Genomic DNA, 16,603 nt, shown 5'->3' on the forward strand with positions numbered 1-16,603 from the left:
GGGGGGGGGGGGGGGGAATATCCTGTACATACCACAACAGTGCACTGGGGTTGCATTGGCATAATGCTCTTTGAAGAAATGCAGAAGATTAGTGCAAGTTAATACAGAGTGAACATGAAGTATGCACAGCACAGAGGTCTGAAGCAGCTGGGCAGAAAAAGACAGCATAAAGGTAGACTGGAAATCATTCCACAAGAAACCACTTAAAGAACAAAGTTTGATACATGTTAAGGAGTTTAGAAAGTTAACTAGTAAAACACCTACAACTTGAAGGAAATTATTAAAGAAAGCTGGTTTAAAAAAAAACCAAACTATGTTATCCTATAAAGTAAAGACACACATCTATTTCCACCAAGAACAAGGAAAAAAAGTTTTGCCTATATCTCCCAAGATTCTATCAACATCACACATCTGCTTCTGTGCACATAGACTGGACATAGGGCCAGTAAAAATCCAGGAACATGTGCACTGCCAGTTAATAAAGTCTGCAAGTATAGTTCAAGGATTCTCTGAAAAGTAGGTCCTTGGTAAGACTCCAAACACTACAAAACAAATCATCACATGAAAAGGATCAGATGTTCCTAATAGATGTCAAAATAATACTTAAAATATTAAGATTTTGCAGCTGGTTTAAGTCAGTAAACATATTTTTTAGTTACATTATTCCAATTCTTTCTAATTTAAACTAATCAGCTTCCCTCATGATGTGTGCCAATTTTTCAAACTGCCTATGTAATGACTCTCCACAAGAAAGCCTGATTACATAGTATGTTGTTTTTCTTAATCTCTTTCTCCCAGAAAGGACTGATGTTCACAGAAGTCTCATCTTTCCAATTTCTCAAATCAGTCCAGAGAAGCACAGTATTGCAGATCAAAATTAGACAGCTATCAAGCTATCTCCACAAATATATATACAGTGACTGATTTAAGCACCAATGAAGGAGAAAATGATGGAAAAAATTTCACCTATGAGAGTTCTGCTCTTCAGGTTTTTGTCTCCTAGTTCAGTGAGAGGACGGGCGTATGGCAGTAGGTATGTAACTTCAAACTGACTATTCAAAGTCTACGTGTAACTCTGAATTAAGCTCAGTGTTAGGATGCATTTCCAGTTTAAGTCTGAAACACAGCCTAAAAGAATGAACTTTCAGACCTGTAGCTCTGAGAAGCAGTATAGCCAGGAGAGCAACAAATTGATTTATTTTTTTGAGTGGATGAGATTTCACTGAGAAAATTTCAGTAACTGCCTAGCCCAACTGAGCTCAGTCAGGCTGCCTTGAATTTTGTACACTGAGTCACAGTGGTTTGGTAAAACCACATGGCTTCCTGGAGATCTGCAAAACCTGAGTTTGTCTACAGACTTTTATACTGAGACTTCTGGGAAATCAAGTTGAAGGGAGATTCAGAGCAATAACTAACACAATTGGTTAGTCTGCATTTTTGATATGTTAAGATGCAGTCAAGATATGTTTTACTTGCATTAAATACTGCCCTTTTATTTGATGCAAGAGATTTTAGCAAACATATCCAAAGACTGTGTACCTTCACCAAGCATGAGCATTAGATGATTATATGCAACATCTTCACATAACTGCAGTAAAATACAAAATTGCTTTCAATAAAGGGTCACTTAATTATAAAGGGTAAACAAGGGATCAGTGCTTTTAATAATTGCTTTACAACTATTTAAAAAAAAATAAATACTACAGTAAAATCATAGAGGGATACTGTAATATGTCAACAAAATGGTTCAATCATTTCATATCCTTTTATTGTATTTGTGTTATTAGAAAGGGTATTGCCACAACCAAGGATGCTTTATAAAAATACATGCAGTCAAGCAAAGACTGTGGTTTCTTGAATTTATGTTGATCTAAATGCCAATGGCCATTGAAAGAGATGGATTTATCGCCCAAGCTCCACATCCAGCTGTTGCTAGGACTCAAGTAGATGAAAATTTAATTGGTTAGTTAGCTTGGCCAGGCTAATTTTCAGTTTCCTAGTTCAGATTAATGTGGAGCCACATATGCTAGTACCACCACTTGGAGGGTATAGGACTCTCTGTTTTTCCAAGGGAAATGCATGGAGACTGTATTAAGGCAATCTAACTGAAGCTGTTTTCACTCCTCATTGGCTGTTTGCTACTCTTTCTCACAAAACCAACTGACCAACCTGTACTCTCTTCCCTTTGATGAAAGGAAAATGCAGATTGTCAAAGAAACACATTAGCGAGATTTAGCTGCTTCCTTTTTCAGGTTCTGTTTTTCTCCACATCTAGTTGATATCTTTTTCTTTTCATTTCCCCATTTAGTTCTACATGTCCTAAACCAAATGAATGTTCTTCCATACCTTGTCCTGGTTTATTCCTCTTTCCATCAGTAGGCTTTGTTTTCAAATTAAATTTTCATCCTTTCATGATCTTTTCATGTTCTGTAGCTGAAAGCATCTACCTTTTTATTCATTCTGCTTAACCACAGAGTAGGTTTCTGCTTTTTAGTTTCACTGCAAAGTGTGTTGATAATGCCTCTTTTTGATCAATATTATGTACTCCAACTTTCATTTAAAAAATAAATTTCTATCCTTCATTGTTATATAGGAAAAAAACCTAACACATCTTTGCCGTCACATTCCAGAGTTCTGCTATCTGAAATAATCTTCTATTCACTTCACTGGATTAGCAACATGAAGTTGAGAATATAGTTATTTTTATTATGGCAGTTGTTTTACTGATGCTCCTTTACACAGAAAACTCAAAAGTTCATGTTCTTATTCTGCAGTCCTAAAGAATTTATTTTGTATATCTCTATATACAAGCCTTAGGCATACCCTTTTCAGGTCCAGAAACATCCAGCTTTCCCCAGGTATTATATATTAGAGAACAACTGACAATTGTTCTCACTAATATCCTAAAAACTTAAGTGAAAAATACAGCATATCACAAATTTAAAACACCATTCAAAAGACAAACCAAATTCTATTATTCAACTGATTACAAGCCTTTATTTTAAAACAATAATGAAAAAAATAGAACATTTCAAGAGGGTCACAGAATCTGTCATACAATCTGAATTTTAACTATTGAGAAATGTACCAGCCTATCTATGACTTAGGGGAAAGCACACTCTTGCCAACCATTCAGAAGTCATTTAACTGTTGGTCTGGTTTTTATTGTTTTTCTTTTTAAATGCAGCATCTTAACACATTTTATCTGCAAATGTCTCAAGGTACCATTTACATGCCTTGACAATTTTCAAACAACCTAACATTGACAAGTGTCTAGTAATACCAAACACTATCAAGGCTTCATGACCCAGCAGAAATGTACTTACCTTACCAAAAAGTTAAGAACTACAGAAGTAAGAACAGTACAACAAAAGCTAAGCGTGATGACATTTTGGTGTTCATAATAAGAGGTACTAATCTGAGAGCACTGACAAGTGTGATGAATTTATTGACCTAATAGTGGCAATAAGAATAAAAATGCTATAAACTAGATATACTGGACATTCATGTCCATCTGCTACTTCTGTTTACCACAGTCAATTGTATGACTTGCATTGAGCCTGTCAGCCACATTTAACAGGGGGCAGCATCACTACTGAACCTGAACTGAAAATATGACACAGGAATGAAAGGATACGTTTTTCATTATCAGTTTTAGTGAATCATGTTCTAACAACCAGGGCAGAAAACTGAAAAGATACCAAGCAGAAATGTTTCCCCAATACAAAAGTCTGCTTCTTCCCCAAAAGAGAACAAAATTTTTCCATTGGATTGAATCTAAATCTTGAAATGCCATTAGATTTCGTATTTATTTCAATGAAAAATCTGGGCAAAATAAAATGCAAAACCAAGATGGAAGCTATTAGTGTAAAAAAAAAAAAATAATTGAGAAGTTTTCAACTACTGCATTGAAAATACGGACATACTGACATTTTCTTATCTAATGAAGGCAAATGATATCTAGAAACCTACATATAAAGGAAAACACAGCAACAAAGGAGAGAGAGGCTGACTATGATATATCCCCTCTACATGAAGTAACCTATAAAAAGAAGTCAGTTAGATTAACAAAGCTTATGAAGAATAGAAAAGAAGAAAAGTAGGTGTTATGCACAATCATTTTACTCACCTTAATGTGTGATCAATCATTTTGGAGGGATATTTTTATTTACCAGAACTGGAAATAACATCAACATTTATAACCTAAGTTGTCATAAAGAATATGTTAAAGATAAATTTTAGTTACCTTTTGGTCTTGCTCAAGGCAATAGTTAAGGAAAATGAAATTACCTAACTGAAGGCTTTATTTTGTTGAAGATAAAAGTATTTATGTTGGCATGGTAAAGAAAACCAAAACAGGTAAAAACTACGTTAGCGCTTTTGAAGTTGATAGCCTTTGAGGAATCCTTCAAATTTCTGAAAATAATTCGAAGATCTTCAATCTGAAATCTTCAAATACATCTAAATGATAGAAGAACTGACATTCAATTTTCAAAAGCAATTTGAAATTTTATTCTCTCTTTACATGAGCACTATGCTCATAATTTTTCATTTTTTAAAAAGTAGCTCAATATGGACAATTAGTGAAAAATCCTACATTGTGGGACCAACATGGCTGAAGACAAAAATCAGAAAGTGGAACTTGTAATATAATATGCAATTCACTAAGTTATGAAATAATTCTGTTTCTTCTTTATAAGTGAAAATGTAAATTCAGTTTTGAAGACAAATGCATTATTAGGTCTTTGCTATATTTTAAACTCTGGACACTCTGCAACTGTATTTGCAATATGTACGTGCCTACAAATTATGCTGAAAAGAAAAATACTGACAGAAGTGTAACATCACTGCTATTATTTCACAGATAAAATGATGTCAGAATATATAGAAACAGAACTGCTTTTAGTAGAAGTGTGATGGATTAATGCTTCTTAAGTGACTCAGATGAACTGTAAATGTGCATGTCTGAATTTAATTTGCATGCTGTTTGAGAATGCTTTCTGTCCAACTGAGTTTAGTATTAATCAATCCATTTTTAATTTATCTTGTATTACTGGATTTTTTTAAAACCCCTTTATAATAGGTCTCAACTCTTTTTGTTAAATCTGTTATTAGTAGAATATATGTAATTCTTATTATTAAAGAAATACGGATTTTACATTCTCTATTAGAGGAACAAAGTTGTACCATAAATAAGGATCTCATTCTGAGCAGAACAACATTCACTCAGTTTGTTAGAGCTAAGTATATTCATACTCTACATATAATCTACAGTGCACCAGACTATCATCAAGTCTTAGCTTTAGGTCTCTTTCTTCCATATACAATAGATATATGCCACCTTATTTTGTACTTTACAAATTCACATGTCATTGTAGTTTCAGAGGAAACTTAATGGAAGCATTTGGGATCCTAAACCTTCCCCTTTTTAAAGAGGTATCATTAATGTGGGTATATCAAGTAACTGTATCATTTTCCAGATTACATTTCCAAAATTCTGGTCTATAAAAATATCCAGTTCTAGCCAATTTAGTCAGTTTTAACCAGAACTGCTTTGTTAGTAAGCGCACACACCAGAATAGACTTACATCAGTTATAGTGTTCAGAGCAGTATCTGCACCAATGCTGAAATCTGAACCCGGTACATTGTTGGATACAGTTGCAGGAACCATAACCATTGGAACACAGAATTCGTCATATTTCTCTCGGGCAGCTGACAATTCCAGAAGTCCGAGGTACGCCTGTTGGGCACAGGCATTGGGTGAAAAATTAGGATGAATAAATATGGGCAAAGTTGGAGTAATAAAATGGAAAGGGCCACAGGGGGAGCCATTTCTACCACAGCACACTTCAGCAAGTCAAAGCGTTAAGGAACCACTAAAATCTAACACATACACAAAAAAGAAAGCATTAAAAACATGTATACATTTGAAAACAAATAGTAAATAGAATATTCATTTTCAAGGAAATATATAACGAAGTGCTTTGTACAGCACAAACATACTCCAAACTAGTTCCCAATCTTCAGGTACTGTTATACCTTATTTAAAATCTTAATATTCCTGAACTAGCACCATTTCTAATAGGTTGGAAAAAATGGATGATTCATTCCTCATGAAGAAGCAATTAAGTATGTTTTTCTCTGGGAAGAGTTGGAAAAATACTTTTCTTAATCAAGATTTCAAACATTTATTAATTTTGGTAAAATGAAATATGGAAAAATCCCCCCCCCCAACTTCTCTAGATCAATCACAGATTTTCAAATGCACTTAGGGATCACAATGCAGTTGCTACTAAAGGTCAAGAAATTCTGAAAGTATGTTCTAAGTATTGATACAGTATAGACTAAAATTTGCATTACTGAAGTCATTAATTAATTATTTTTTGTTTAATACACTGTCTTGAATGTCAACTTTCCACAGAAATCAGTGATTGACAATACTTCTGATCCTAAACCCTATTTGTGTTGTATATGAAATATAGTTATAACCAAATGTACTTTACATGAAGATTGGGTGAAAATTAAAATGGTCTATTCCTTTTGTTAGTAATTCTACTCTATTTAGACATAATTATACATTTCAGTGTACCTCAAATCCACCAATAACCATAAGGGCATTAATGTTGTTAGTGCGCATCTGGTCAGCAATCTTCTCCAAATATTTTGCAGGAAGAGTACTAAAAATTATTAAACCAAAAGAAAAATAAAAACAATTTACAGACTCTGCAGCAATAAGAGCTAATTACTAATGTGAAACAGTAAACTGAGCAGGCAATGCAACGTTTTTCATTTTACATATTTATCCATATAAATAATTCTTCCTGACAACCAATAAGGAATCATGTCAGCTGTAAAGAAACTACAGGTTTGCAATCCTTTTAAGTGTTAAGGATTCAGAAAATTTTTAAATTCAGGTCTTCCATTTTAATTCTCTCTTCAAAGCTGGTACAGTACTATAAAGATACTCAAGTTGGACTGTAACAATTTAAAAAAAATAAATTGAGGACTTAAAACATTCTGTGGAAGGAAAAGAGCACGGAATCATACATAGACTGGTTATATAAAATACTAGAATTCATCATATCAATTGGTAAAATATTGATGTTACCGTTTTGTACCAAGAATTGATCCTCCTTGACCAGTCCAGCCTCCAACATCTCCCCAGCTGATTTCCTTTATCTTTGAGTAAAAGTAAAAAAGGAGATTCTGTTAAGTAATTATCCAATTACTTCTCTTGACATGCAGCAAACACCAGGTACTACTTAACGTAAAGTTGTTGGAACAAGTTGTTGGGCACAGCACTAAAAATGAACTTGGCAAAGAAGGAAAACAGCATCAAGAGGTTAACTTAATTTCTCTTAAATTCTTACCAACTCCTTTCCATTCTATTTATTCTTTCTTCCTCCAAACCATGATGAACCCTGCCTCCTTATTTCATGATCCCATTAACACATCCTCTCCTACTGAATATGAAACACAAAAATCTAAAACTGTCTCTGAAGTTAGTTTTGGGACCCATGGCTCCAGCTAGGCATAGAAATCCTAAGTTTTGTATCCATTTCCTCCTCAGTATACCAACTGATGCTTAACATTTAAAATAGGGGAAGAAAAAAACAACTCACCCGGAGGTAAAAAAAAAAAAACAAAGCTTCCTCCATCAACAAGCACCACTGCAAAGTTTCTTATAGCAAAGGAACACAGATGCAACAACTCATCGTACAGAATCAGCAATTCTGTTATTCTGTGGAAATCTATGTGCTAAACATTGACCAAATATGAAGGTAGGATTGATCTGAACTAATTTTGTACCTCTGCTGCATGTGATTAGCAATACTTAAGATAAATGAATCTATACACTTGAATAGTTGAGAAATACAGTTACAGTTTGAGTTTTATATATATTTATGAAATAAAAGAACTAATGAAATCGGTTCCCACAACAGTTATGACAGAACATACCTTCTAAGAACATAAACAAAAAGGTGGTGGTGTGGGATGGGGTACATACTACTATGTATTGCACACACATAATACTGACCTTCCCTCTAGCAAAACCTTCAAATCCATCAATGACAGCAAACATTTTATGGCCTTCAGTTATGCCAACTCTCACTGCAGCTCTCACTGCAGCATTCATTCCAGCTGCAGGGGCACCAACATTTAAAACTGCCACATTAAAATTAGTCTGCAAGAGAAAAATAATATTTAACAAGCACATTATTTTCTACATCATGGTTAATTTGTCCATCACACACAGTTGCTAAATATTGGAATGTAGGAAATGAAATTTTAAAGCTCCTAAAACCATCTAAAATTTAAAAGTTAACTAGAAGATACATATACATATTTCCCCTTGTGCAGAATATCGCACATAAACAAACAATTTTTTAAAAAAAGTTTTTAATTAAGACATTACCACTTTTCCTTCCGTTTGCAGGATAATTTACTTAGGTTTTTATATTCTAGCTCAGCTAGGTTCAAGAAACATAAAATACTCTGTGTTATCCAACCAGTTACATGTTATCAAAGCAATAGTGTTTTTGAAGAAATATTCAGAATAGCCAAGAACAGAGTACGAACTGATTGTAGCACGATAGCATTTAGGTGTATATTATCAATACCACAAAAAGTGGAACAGACAACAACTTTTAAAGTATTGGCCAGGTTGTAAAGTATTGACCATAGTAGTAGCAAACAGGAGCACTAAGCATCTTTCACAATACCGTACATTTTCAGATTATGGCAGTTTTTAAAGCATTTCCTAACGACTCAAAGCAACTGTGCTTATATACAGTGTCTCCCAAAATGTAATGAGTATCCCAGGTAAGTGGTTAATCTATTTAGATTGAAAAGTCTGAGATATCAAATATACATTTGTAATTTAAACCACAGACAAGGTAAGAAAAAAGGTTTTATTTAAAACATAACATGGAATGATATATAACGTATATTCCATACCTATGGCTATATAGTCCCCATTTATATTGTTTTATTATCACTTGTACTATAGATAAAAAGCTACTTCTAAATGAATGTAAGCATTACAGACTGAACAACACAAGTGGTCAGAAATCACACAATCTACCTACAAAACACTACTAAAAACTTCTGTCTTGTTACAACACACTCAACTCTAAACCACAAATTACGAACATTTTCTTCAATGGATTTACTACTTTATACTGATAAATTAATATCATTCAGATCATGGATTCCTTCTCAGAGGAAAAAGACTTCAATACTTGCATCAAAAAGAAAAATATAACAGAAAAATTATTCGTAAATGTGCACTGTAAGGGTAAACAAAGTAAGAGTGTTACTGCATGTAAAATGCTAGAAAGCATTTTGGGATAACATTTTAACTGCAAAACACAAAGTGCAGATCTTCTGTACATGAAGTATTCCTTGGAATTGAAGGCTTATTTCCAGATAAATCACAGGCCCCTGTCTGATTAAGAAACAGTTAGCTACTATAAATCAATAAAATTTCACTGGTATCAGTAAGTGTTGATTTACAACAGATTAAAATATAATCCACTACCAAAAACTGAAGGTGACACTACAATTTATTAATTTTGTTTTTTACAGCTTTGACATTAATACTGAGAGCAAAATGTAAGTAAAGAGTAAAAATTTACATGCCTGACCTTCGGGAAAGTTTAACCCGCTATATATAGTTAGCAAACAGAATTTAAATGATAGCAAGCAAAACGCAAGAAAACTTGACAGCCTGAGCTTGTACACTAAAATTCATCATGCTTTAGGTCAGGTGGAGGACCATAAATTGTTTATAAGTATTGACATGACACAACCGTAACAATTTGGTACTTGGGAGACCTAGAAGTTATTAGCTTTATCCTGGAAGATGGGAAAATACAAAACAGAAAAGAACAGTTGTTATGCAATGATCATGGAATCTCTCCTAATTAAAAAAAAAAAAAAAAAAGATGACAAAAAAGGAGACCAAAACCAAAACATATGTGGTTTCTTTTTTAGCTCAGCACAATCAACTGATTGTAGAAAAACACAAAGGAAACACAAGCAGCAAAGTATCTGTGTGCAGCAACACTGCTGAAGCAGAGCGTTCAGTAGGGTGTAGTGATCTGATCGGCTCAGTCTTTTCCTCAATTCCTGTGACATGCACATTTCACCTACTTTTTAATTCCCATCCAACCTCTTTTATTAAAGCACACCGATTTGTCTAATGTGGTCAAATCCAAGTAGTTAACAATTACAAGCAGCTGACATTTCTTTCTAATGCCACCCATCACAAAAAGATATAGCAAAACTACTTTAAAACAAAATAGGAAAGCCCAATGCTAACAGTCCTAAATTTGCATTGGTTTATAAAAAACCCCAAACAAACACCTGATCTAGCAAAGTAAATGTTGACTATATCCACCAAAAAAATCCAGAATATTTTGACCTCTTCAAAGTCAAACTTAGGTCCTTATTTTTTGAAAACAAACAAACAAAAAACCCCCTCTGTTCTATGTACTTACTGTTATTTACATTTAGGCAAAAATAAAAGACTAATTTAGACTAGAGTTATTTAATTGTAGTGTCCTTGAAAGCTTTTACTGTGACTTTTCATTTGTAACTGTTTCCTTTACTGTATGGAATTTTCCATGACATTACAGTAATTTTTGTCAAATAAAAAGTCTAATTGTGATTATTTTACTTGCTATCCATAGAATTTCTGAACAGATATCAGCTATTCAAATGAACTTTCCTGTTTTCAATGCAATTTTTCTCCATAACATTGAGAAGTTACTGTTAATTATTACTCAAATATTTAATTGAAATAAAAATAAGAGAAAAATTAACAGTAACATAATCATGCAAATAAGGTATCAAATCATCACAAACTACAGTTAAAAAAGGAATTAACCAGTGAGGTGACAGGTCAACAACTTTGGTCAAAACCAGAATTATTCAGTAAACCATTAATGAAAACAAAAATATCCTGTCTGAAATTTATTTACACACATTTAGTGTCTACTTCCTAGTAAATTCAAATTTCTTCTTACACACAACTTACAAACTACAAAGAAAAGAAGAACTAAATGTCCACTGCTGTATTATGCACAGTCACCTATTAGGTCAGGTAAATGTGATGCATCTGTCTTCACTATTTCATCCCATGAATTACTGGACTTACCCCTGTTTTAAAAGTTTTATTTACCCTTCAAAAGGAAGGGCTACAATTCTTTTACATGTAATCATCCTTCTTTATCCCAAGATTTTTAGACTCTTAATCACTTTTCCTTCTCTCCATGTTAGGGAACAGAGGGCATAACTGCAACTATTAGGACCAGACACTACAGCAATTGTGACCAGACATATATCCAAGACAGAAAGAAACTGCCTAGCAGGAAATTTTCTAGTTAGAATGGCATTTCACTTAAAAAAAAAAAGTTAGCTATTATTAGAATAAAGTTGTGTTGCAAGTATCTTTCTACCATAATAATATTTAACTAATTTTATAAAATATCCTATGGCATAGGTTTGAAGAGAGTATTAAGGTGGGATGAGGGGGAAGAGAAGAAAAACATTTATTTAAAGTTAAGACACCCCAAAAGTAGATATGCACTGCACACTCAAAAAAACCCCTTACCGTTGGAAGCTCAGCATCTGGCTTTTTGTGTGACAGTAATTTGTAGGTGTTAAGGTTGTTTTCAAAGCTCCTAAATAAAAAAGTAAATAAGACAAGTAAATAAGATAAATAAACCAGTAACTTTTTCAAAAAAACACTTGAATATTTCAGAAACCTTAAAAACAGGCAGTGTTAGCACAAGTTATTACAAATGCAAAACATGATAAAAACCGGAAATGAGAGAATACTGCAAAATACTTAATCCTGTAAGATAATAGTGATAGAGTAACTACATAGCTGGCAAGTTAGTCTTATAGTTCAGGGGTAAAGCATTTTATCCTCATAGCATCATAGAACGGTTTGGGTTTTAAGTAACATGAAAGACCATCTAGTTCCAATCCCCTGCCATGGGCAGGGACACATTCCACTAGCCCAGGTTGCTCAAAGCCCCGTCCAACCTGGCCTTGAACATTTCCAGGGAGGGGGCATCTACAACCTCTCTGGGCAACCTGTGCCAGTGCCTCACCACACTCACAGTGAAGAACCTCCTTATATCTCATCTAAATCTACCCTCTTTTAGCTTAAAACCATTACTCCTCATCCTATCATTACACTCCCTGATAAAGAATTCCTCCCTACCTTTCCTGTAGGCCCCATTTAAGTACTGGAAAGCTGCTATAAATTGTCCCTGGAGCCTTCTCTTCTCCAGGCTGAACAACTAACTCTCTCAGCTTGTCCTCGTACGCCAGGTGCTCCAGCCCCCTGATCATCTTCACAGCCTCCTCTAGACCTGCTTGAGCAGGTCCATGTCCTTGTTACACCATGGGCCCTAGAGCTAGACACAGTACTCCAGGTGGGGTCTCATGAGAGCAGAGCAGAAGGGGAGAATCACCTCCCTCTACATGCTGGTCACACTTCTCTTGGTGCAGCCCAGGATACAGTTGGTTTTCTGGGCTGTGAGTGCATATTGCTGGCTCATAGTCAGTTTGCCATCCATTGATACTCCCAAGTCGTTCTCCGCAGGGCTGCTCTCAACTCACTCAATTGCCCAGCCTGTATTTGTGCTTGGGATTGCCCCAACCCATGTGCAGGACCTTGCATATGGCCTGTTGAACCCCATGAGGTTTACACAGGCCCACCTCTCAAGCCTGTCCAGGTCCCTCTGGATGGCCCATCCCTTCCCTCCAGTGTGTTGACCACACCACACAGCTTGGTGTCATCAGCAAACTTGCTGAGGGTGCACTCAGTCCCACTGTCCGTGTTGGCAACCAAGATGTTAAACAGGGCCAGTCCCAGCACTCATCACTGCTTTCCAGTAAGACATCGAGCTGTTGACTGCAACTCTTTGAGTGTGACCATCCAGCTAAATCCTTATTCACCGAGTGGTCCATCCATCAAATCCATGTCTCTTCAATTTAGAGACAAGGGAGTCGTGTGGGACAGTGTCAAATGCTTTGCACAAGTCCAGGTAGATGACATCAGTTGGTCTTCCCTTACCCACCAATGTTGTAACCCCATCATAGGCCACAAATTTGTCATGCACTATTTTCCCTTAGTGAAGCCATGTTGGCTGTCATCAATCGCCTCCTTATTTTCCATGTGCCCCAGCATAGCTTCCAGAAGGATCCATTCCATGATCTGCTGGGCACAGACCTGACGCTGACTGGCCTGTAGTTCCCCATTCTTTTTTAACTTTTTTAAAAATGGGGATTATGCTTCCCCTTTTCCAGTCAGCAGGAATTCCACTGGACTGCCACAACTTCTCAAATATGATGGATAGCAGCTTAGCCACTTCATTACCAAATGACTTGAAACAAAAAATGCTCTGTTGACACATAAGAGTGCAGAATGTCTCCCTCCAACATTACTCTTAGAAAACTACCAGTTCCTTACAAGCTCATGGGATTGGCCTAAAAATTTTGAATAAACAAACATATGGTTGCTACCAGTCAGCTCATACAACACACCAGCTCTTATCTTTGTGACCAGTTGGCATAGCATCAGTCACTAACTAGTCTAACAGTACTGAAAAACAGTTTTCTTTGTTTTTCATGTTTTTCAAGAATATTAAAATTTCAATTATTCTATAAGCAACTCTTCTTCTGTGCCCTTTATTATTCCCAAACTCATAAAAACATGTAGATATTACGTTATTAAAAATAAAATGTCAAGTGCCAGCAGAACAGCAAAGCAATTCAGCTTTTCTAGAGTAAATAAATTGATTTATTTACTGAAGTTATTGGCTATACCTTCCACGAAGCTTCACAGCCTCAACAAATCTTCCCTCATCCATGGCTTTCTGAACTTCTTGAGTCTTGAAAAAACAAATTGATTACTCAGTAAGTTTAAAAAACACAGAAAGATGATTATTTAACATATTCCAGTAAATAGATGATTCAGAAATAAGTTTCCAAAGTGAAAAAAATACTAGACATTTTATTAGTACATGAACTACCTCTTATCATAGCATAAATTACAGTGGACAGAAGAACAAAGTAGAAGCAGATGCCTAAAGATTCCCTAGGACAAAAAAAAAAAAAAAAAAAAAAACTGGATAGTTTTAGTGCAGAAACCTGACTGTTGTGTATGATGTGTAAATGAATGCAAGCATCTGAAGAATTTTTTATAGCCGTAAAAACAGAAGATCTGAGATAAAATTTTAAAACAAATTAAAAAAAAAAATCTATTTCTTGTTTATCAATAGTTTGCAAATAAGCAAAAAGACATAGAGAACACACATGAAGTTCATTATTCTCAAATGTGGGAAAGTGCTGCACACACTCGCATCAGCATTAAATAACAGACAATTATTATATAGTGGTCTGTTGTAGTTAATTAATGACTATAAATTGGCTTTTTGCCAGAAAACTCACCATCTGCACACACTCCATCAAAGGCAGGCGGACAGCCTGGTTGCCAGAGAGGGACACAACACATGCAGGGGTAGCTGGAGTAGCTTCTAAAAGGGCAAGCACAGCTTCTACACCCATACGACTTGCCTGAAAATAGATATTGTTTGAGTGTTCAAGTAAGCGCTTAAAAGCACAAGGCTTCTAATCACAGAAATGGTCATGATTCCTCTGTAAATCAAGCTGAAACCAATTATTCCTTGGTGAAAACATTGCAGGCTGTTTTATACCCTTAAGTACGGACAATTGTTCTTGCAGCTTTGATTTTTAATCCTAATATATGTTCCTTTATAGTAAGCGCTTCACTATTATGAATTTGAGGTATTCAGACAGTTAATATGAGATAATAATAGGATTTGTTCAGTTAATCAGGTAGAACCACCCCATCCACAAATAAACAAACAAATATGTGGTGCCGTTAGTAGTTATTTTAGGTTCACTCACCAAAATTCTGTCAAAAGCTGAAGGGGTTCCACCTCTTTGCACATGACCCAAGATAGTAACTCGGGTGTCAAAACCAAGCCGCTGAACCACAAGCTGCAAAGAATTTTGAAATATAGTGGGTTTATCATCATCATTATTTCACATATGCATGTGTTAGCATTACACTGCTTTATGTGCTACTGGAATAATAAAATTCTACATATACTATACATTAGTATGTCAAAAGTAATGAATATAGTACAAAAGTTTAATCAGTCTTTACTATTCCTGACCTAGAGCTAAACATATTCCTAATCTAATGGAACATTTTATTTAGTAATGACAAACAGTAGCTTAGATTGCAATGCTTTAACAAAAGTTACAAATAGCTTCATTATGCACAATCCTCAGCCTTATAAAAACAGATCTAAATATCACAATTAGATATTTGAAAGAAGTTCAATTACAGTGTTTTATTCGCTCCATGTTTCATCAATGTGCAAGATTACACATACCAAAAGACTCTGAGTAAAACTTTAGTGAAGATGATTTTTAACTTTAATTGATGAAGCTTTTAAAACTTGCTGTAAAAATTATAATAATAACACTATTTCATTCAGTCAGACTTTCTTTCCATTTCCTCTGTTACAATATCAAACCTAAACTGACAGAAAGACATGTTTTACTAATACATCTTCAGTGAACATGTAAGGTTAGGAATAAGTAATGGATACCACAAAGCAGAAAAAAAATTTAGAAATTATTTACAAAATCTTCTATCCCTGATATTTATATTTTTTGAATGTTTTAATTGGCTGAAATTTGTAACAAACAAGTAATGTTTCTTCCATAAATGCATAACAGCTATCTGCTGTAAGTACATTTAACATCACTTAGTGCTAAATTTTACTTTGTAAAACTGCAAGTCTGAAGTCAAGAGTCAAAGATCACTCTCACACTGACAGCTGTGGAAAACAAAACTTCAACCCCACGTAAAGTGTCATGGAACCTTCCTGCCAATGACTATTTTTTTAATTTCTCCTAAGGGATCTTTTCCAAGAAAAGCAAAATAATTTCTGCTCAAAAGTTTTTCATCTTTAACACTGATGAAAAAACAAAGCAACAGTTTGGCAACTTTTTGGCAAAGCAACAGTTTAGAAAAAAGTCCAAAGTAGACAATATTATTTTACTGTGAGAGAGAGTATTATTAAAATTTTTCAGGAAATATCAAGTAAAATAGAATTATAATTACTGATTTGAGCTGATTTCAGACTCTATCAATTAAGGTCTCCATGAAGTAGGTGTTTCGGGCTGTTGTGTTATGTTACAAGGAAAAAATGTTCTAAGCAGCCACTGAAATAATTTCCCCTTAAGTGGACTATGGATTCACATAATAAAGCACAAATATAAAATACAACCAGCAAACTGTGTGATAAGCTACTTTACAGGAACAGACTTACTTTACATAAATGTTATTGGTAGAAACAAGCCCCATCTTAAGAACAAACCAGGAAGTGTATCATAGGGATGTTGACACTTACATCCTTAACCTTCTCTGATGTTATAGGTTTGTTGTGGCAATCAATAGCCCCTTCAGCTACAATAATAATATTCAGCCTTTTCTTTCGTGCACGATTCTATAACAAAAATAAAACCACATCTATATAGTTAAAA

The 16,603-nt window shown here is 34.7% G+C and overlaps 1 protein-coding gene across 4 annotated transcripts in view; it reads right to left on the reverse strand.

Moving 5' to 3' along the window:
• PFKP (phosphofructokinase, platelet) overlaps positions 1-16,603 on the reverse strand; it is a 40,015-nt gene that overhangs the window by 10,014 nt on the left and 13,398 nt on the right. For 2 of the 4 annotated variants that reach the window (XM_026841750.1, XM_026841748.1), the window contains exons 7-15: positions 16,471-16,566; positions 14,951-15,043; positions 14,471-14,596; positions 13,847-13,911; positions 11,619-11,688; positions 8,040-8,186; positions 7,110-7,180; positions 6,591-6,678; positions 5,589-5,741 (exon numbers count right to left, since the gene is read on the reverse strand). In XM_026841750.1, coding sequence (XP_026697551.1) covers positions 5,589-5,741; positions 6,591-6,678; positions 7,110-7,180; positions 8,040-8,186; positions 11,619-11,688; positions 13,847-13,911; positions 14,471-14,596; positions 14,951-15,043; positions 16,471-16,566 — 909 coding nt within the window. The remainder of the gene's footprint in view (positions 1-5,588; positions 5,742-6,590; positions 6,679-7,109; positions 7,181-8,039; positions 8,187-11,618; positions 11,689-13,846; positions 13,912-14,470; positions 14,597-14,950; positions 15,044-16,470; positions 16,567-16,603) is intronic. The other 2 variants (XM_026841751.1, XM_026841749.1) reach the window with 1 other exon arrangement.

Source organism: Athene cunicularia (genome assembly GCF_003259725.1).
Source record: "Athene cunicularia isolate RWA chromosome 2 unlocalized genomic scaffold, athCun1 chr2_part1, whole genome shotgun sequence".
In the NCBI taxonomy this organism is placed as follows: Eukaryota; Metazoa; Chordata; class Aves; order Strigiformes; family Strigidae; genus Athene; species Athene cunicularia.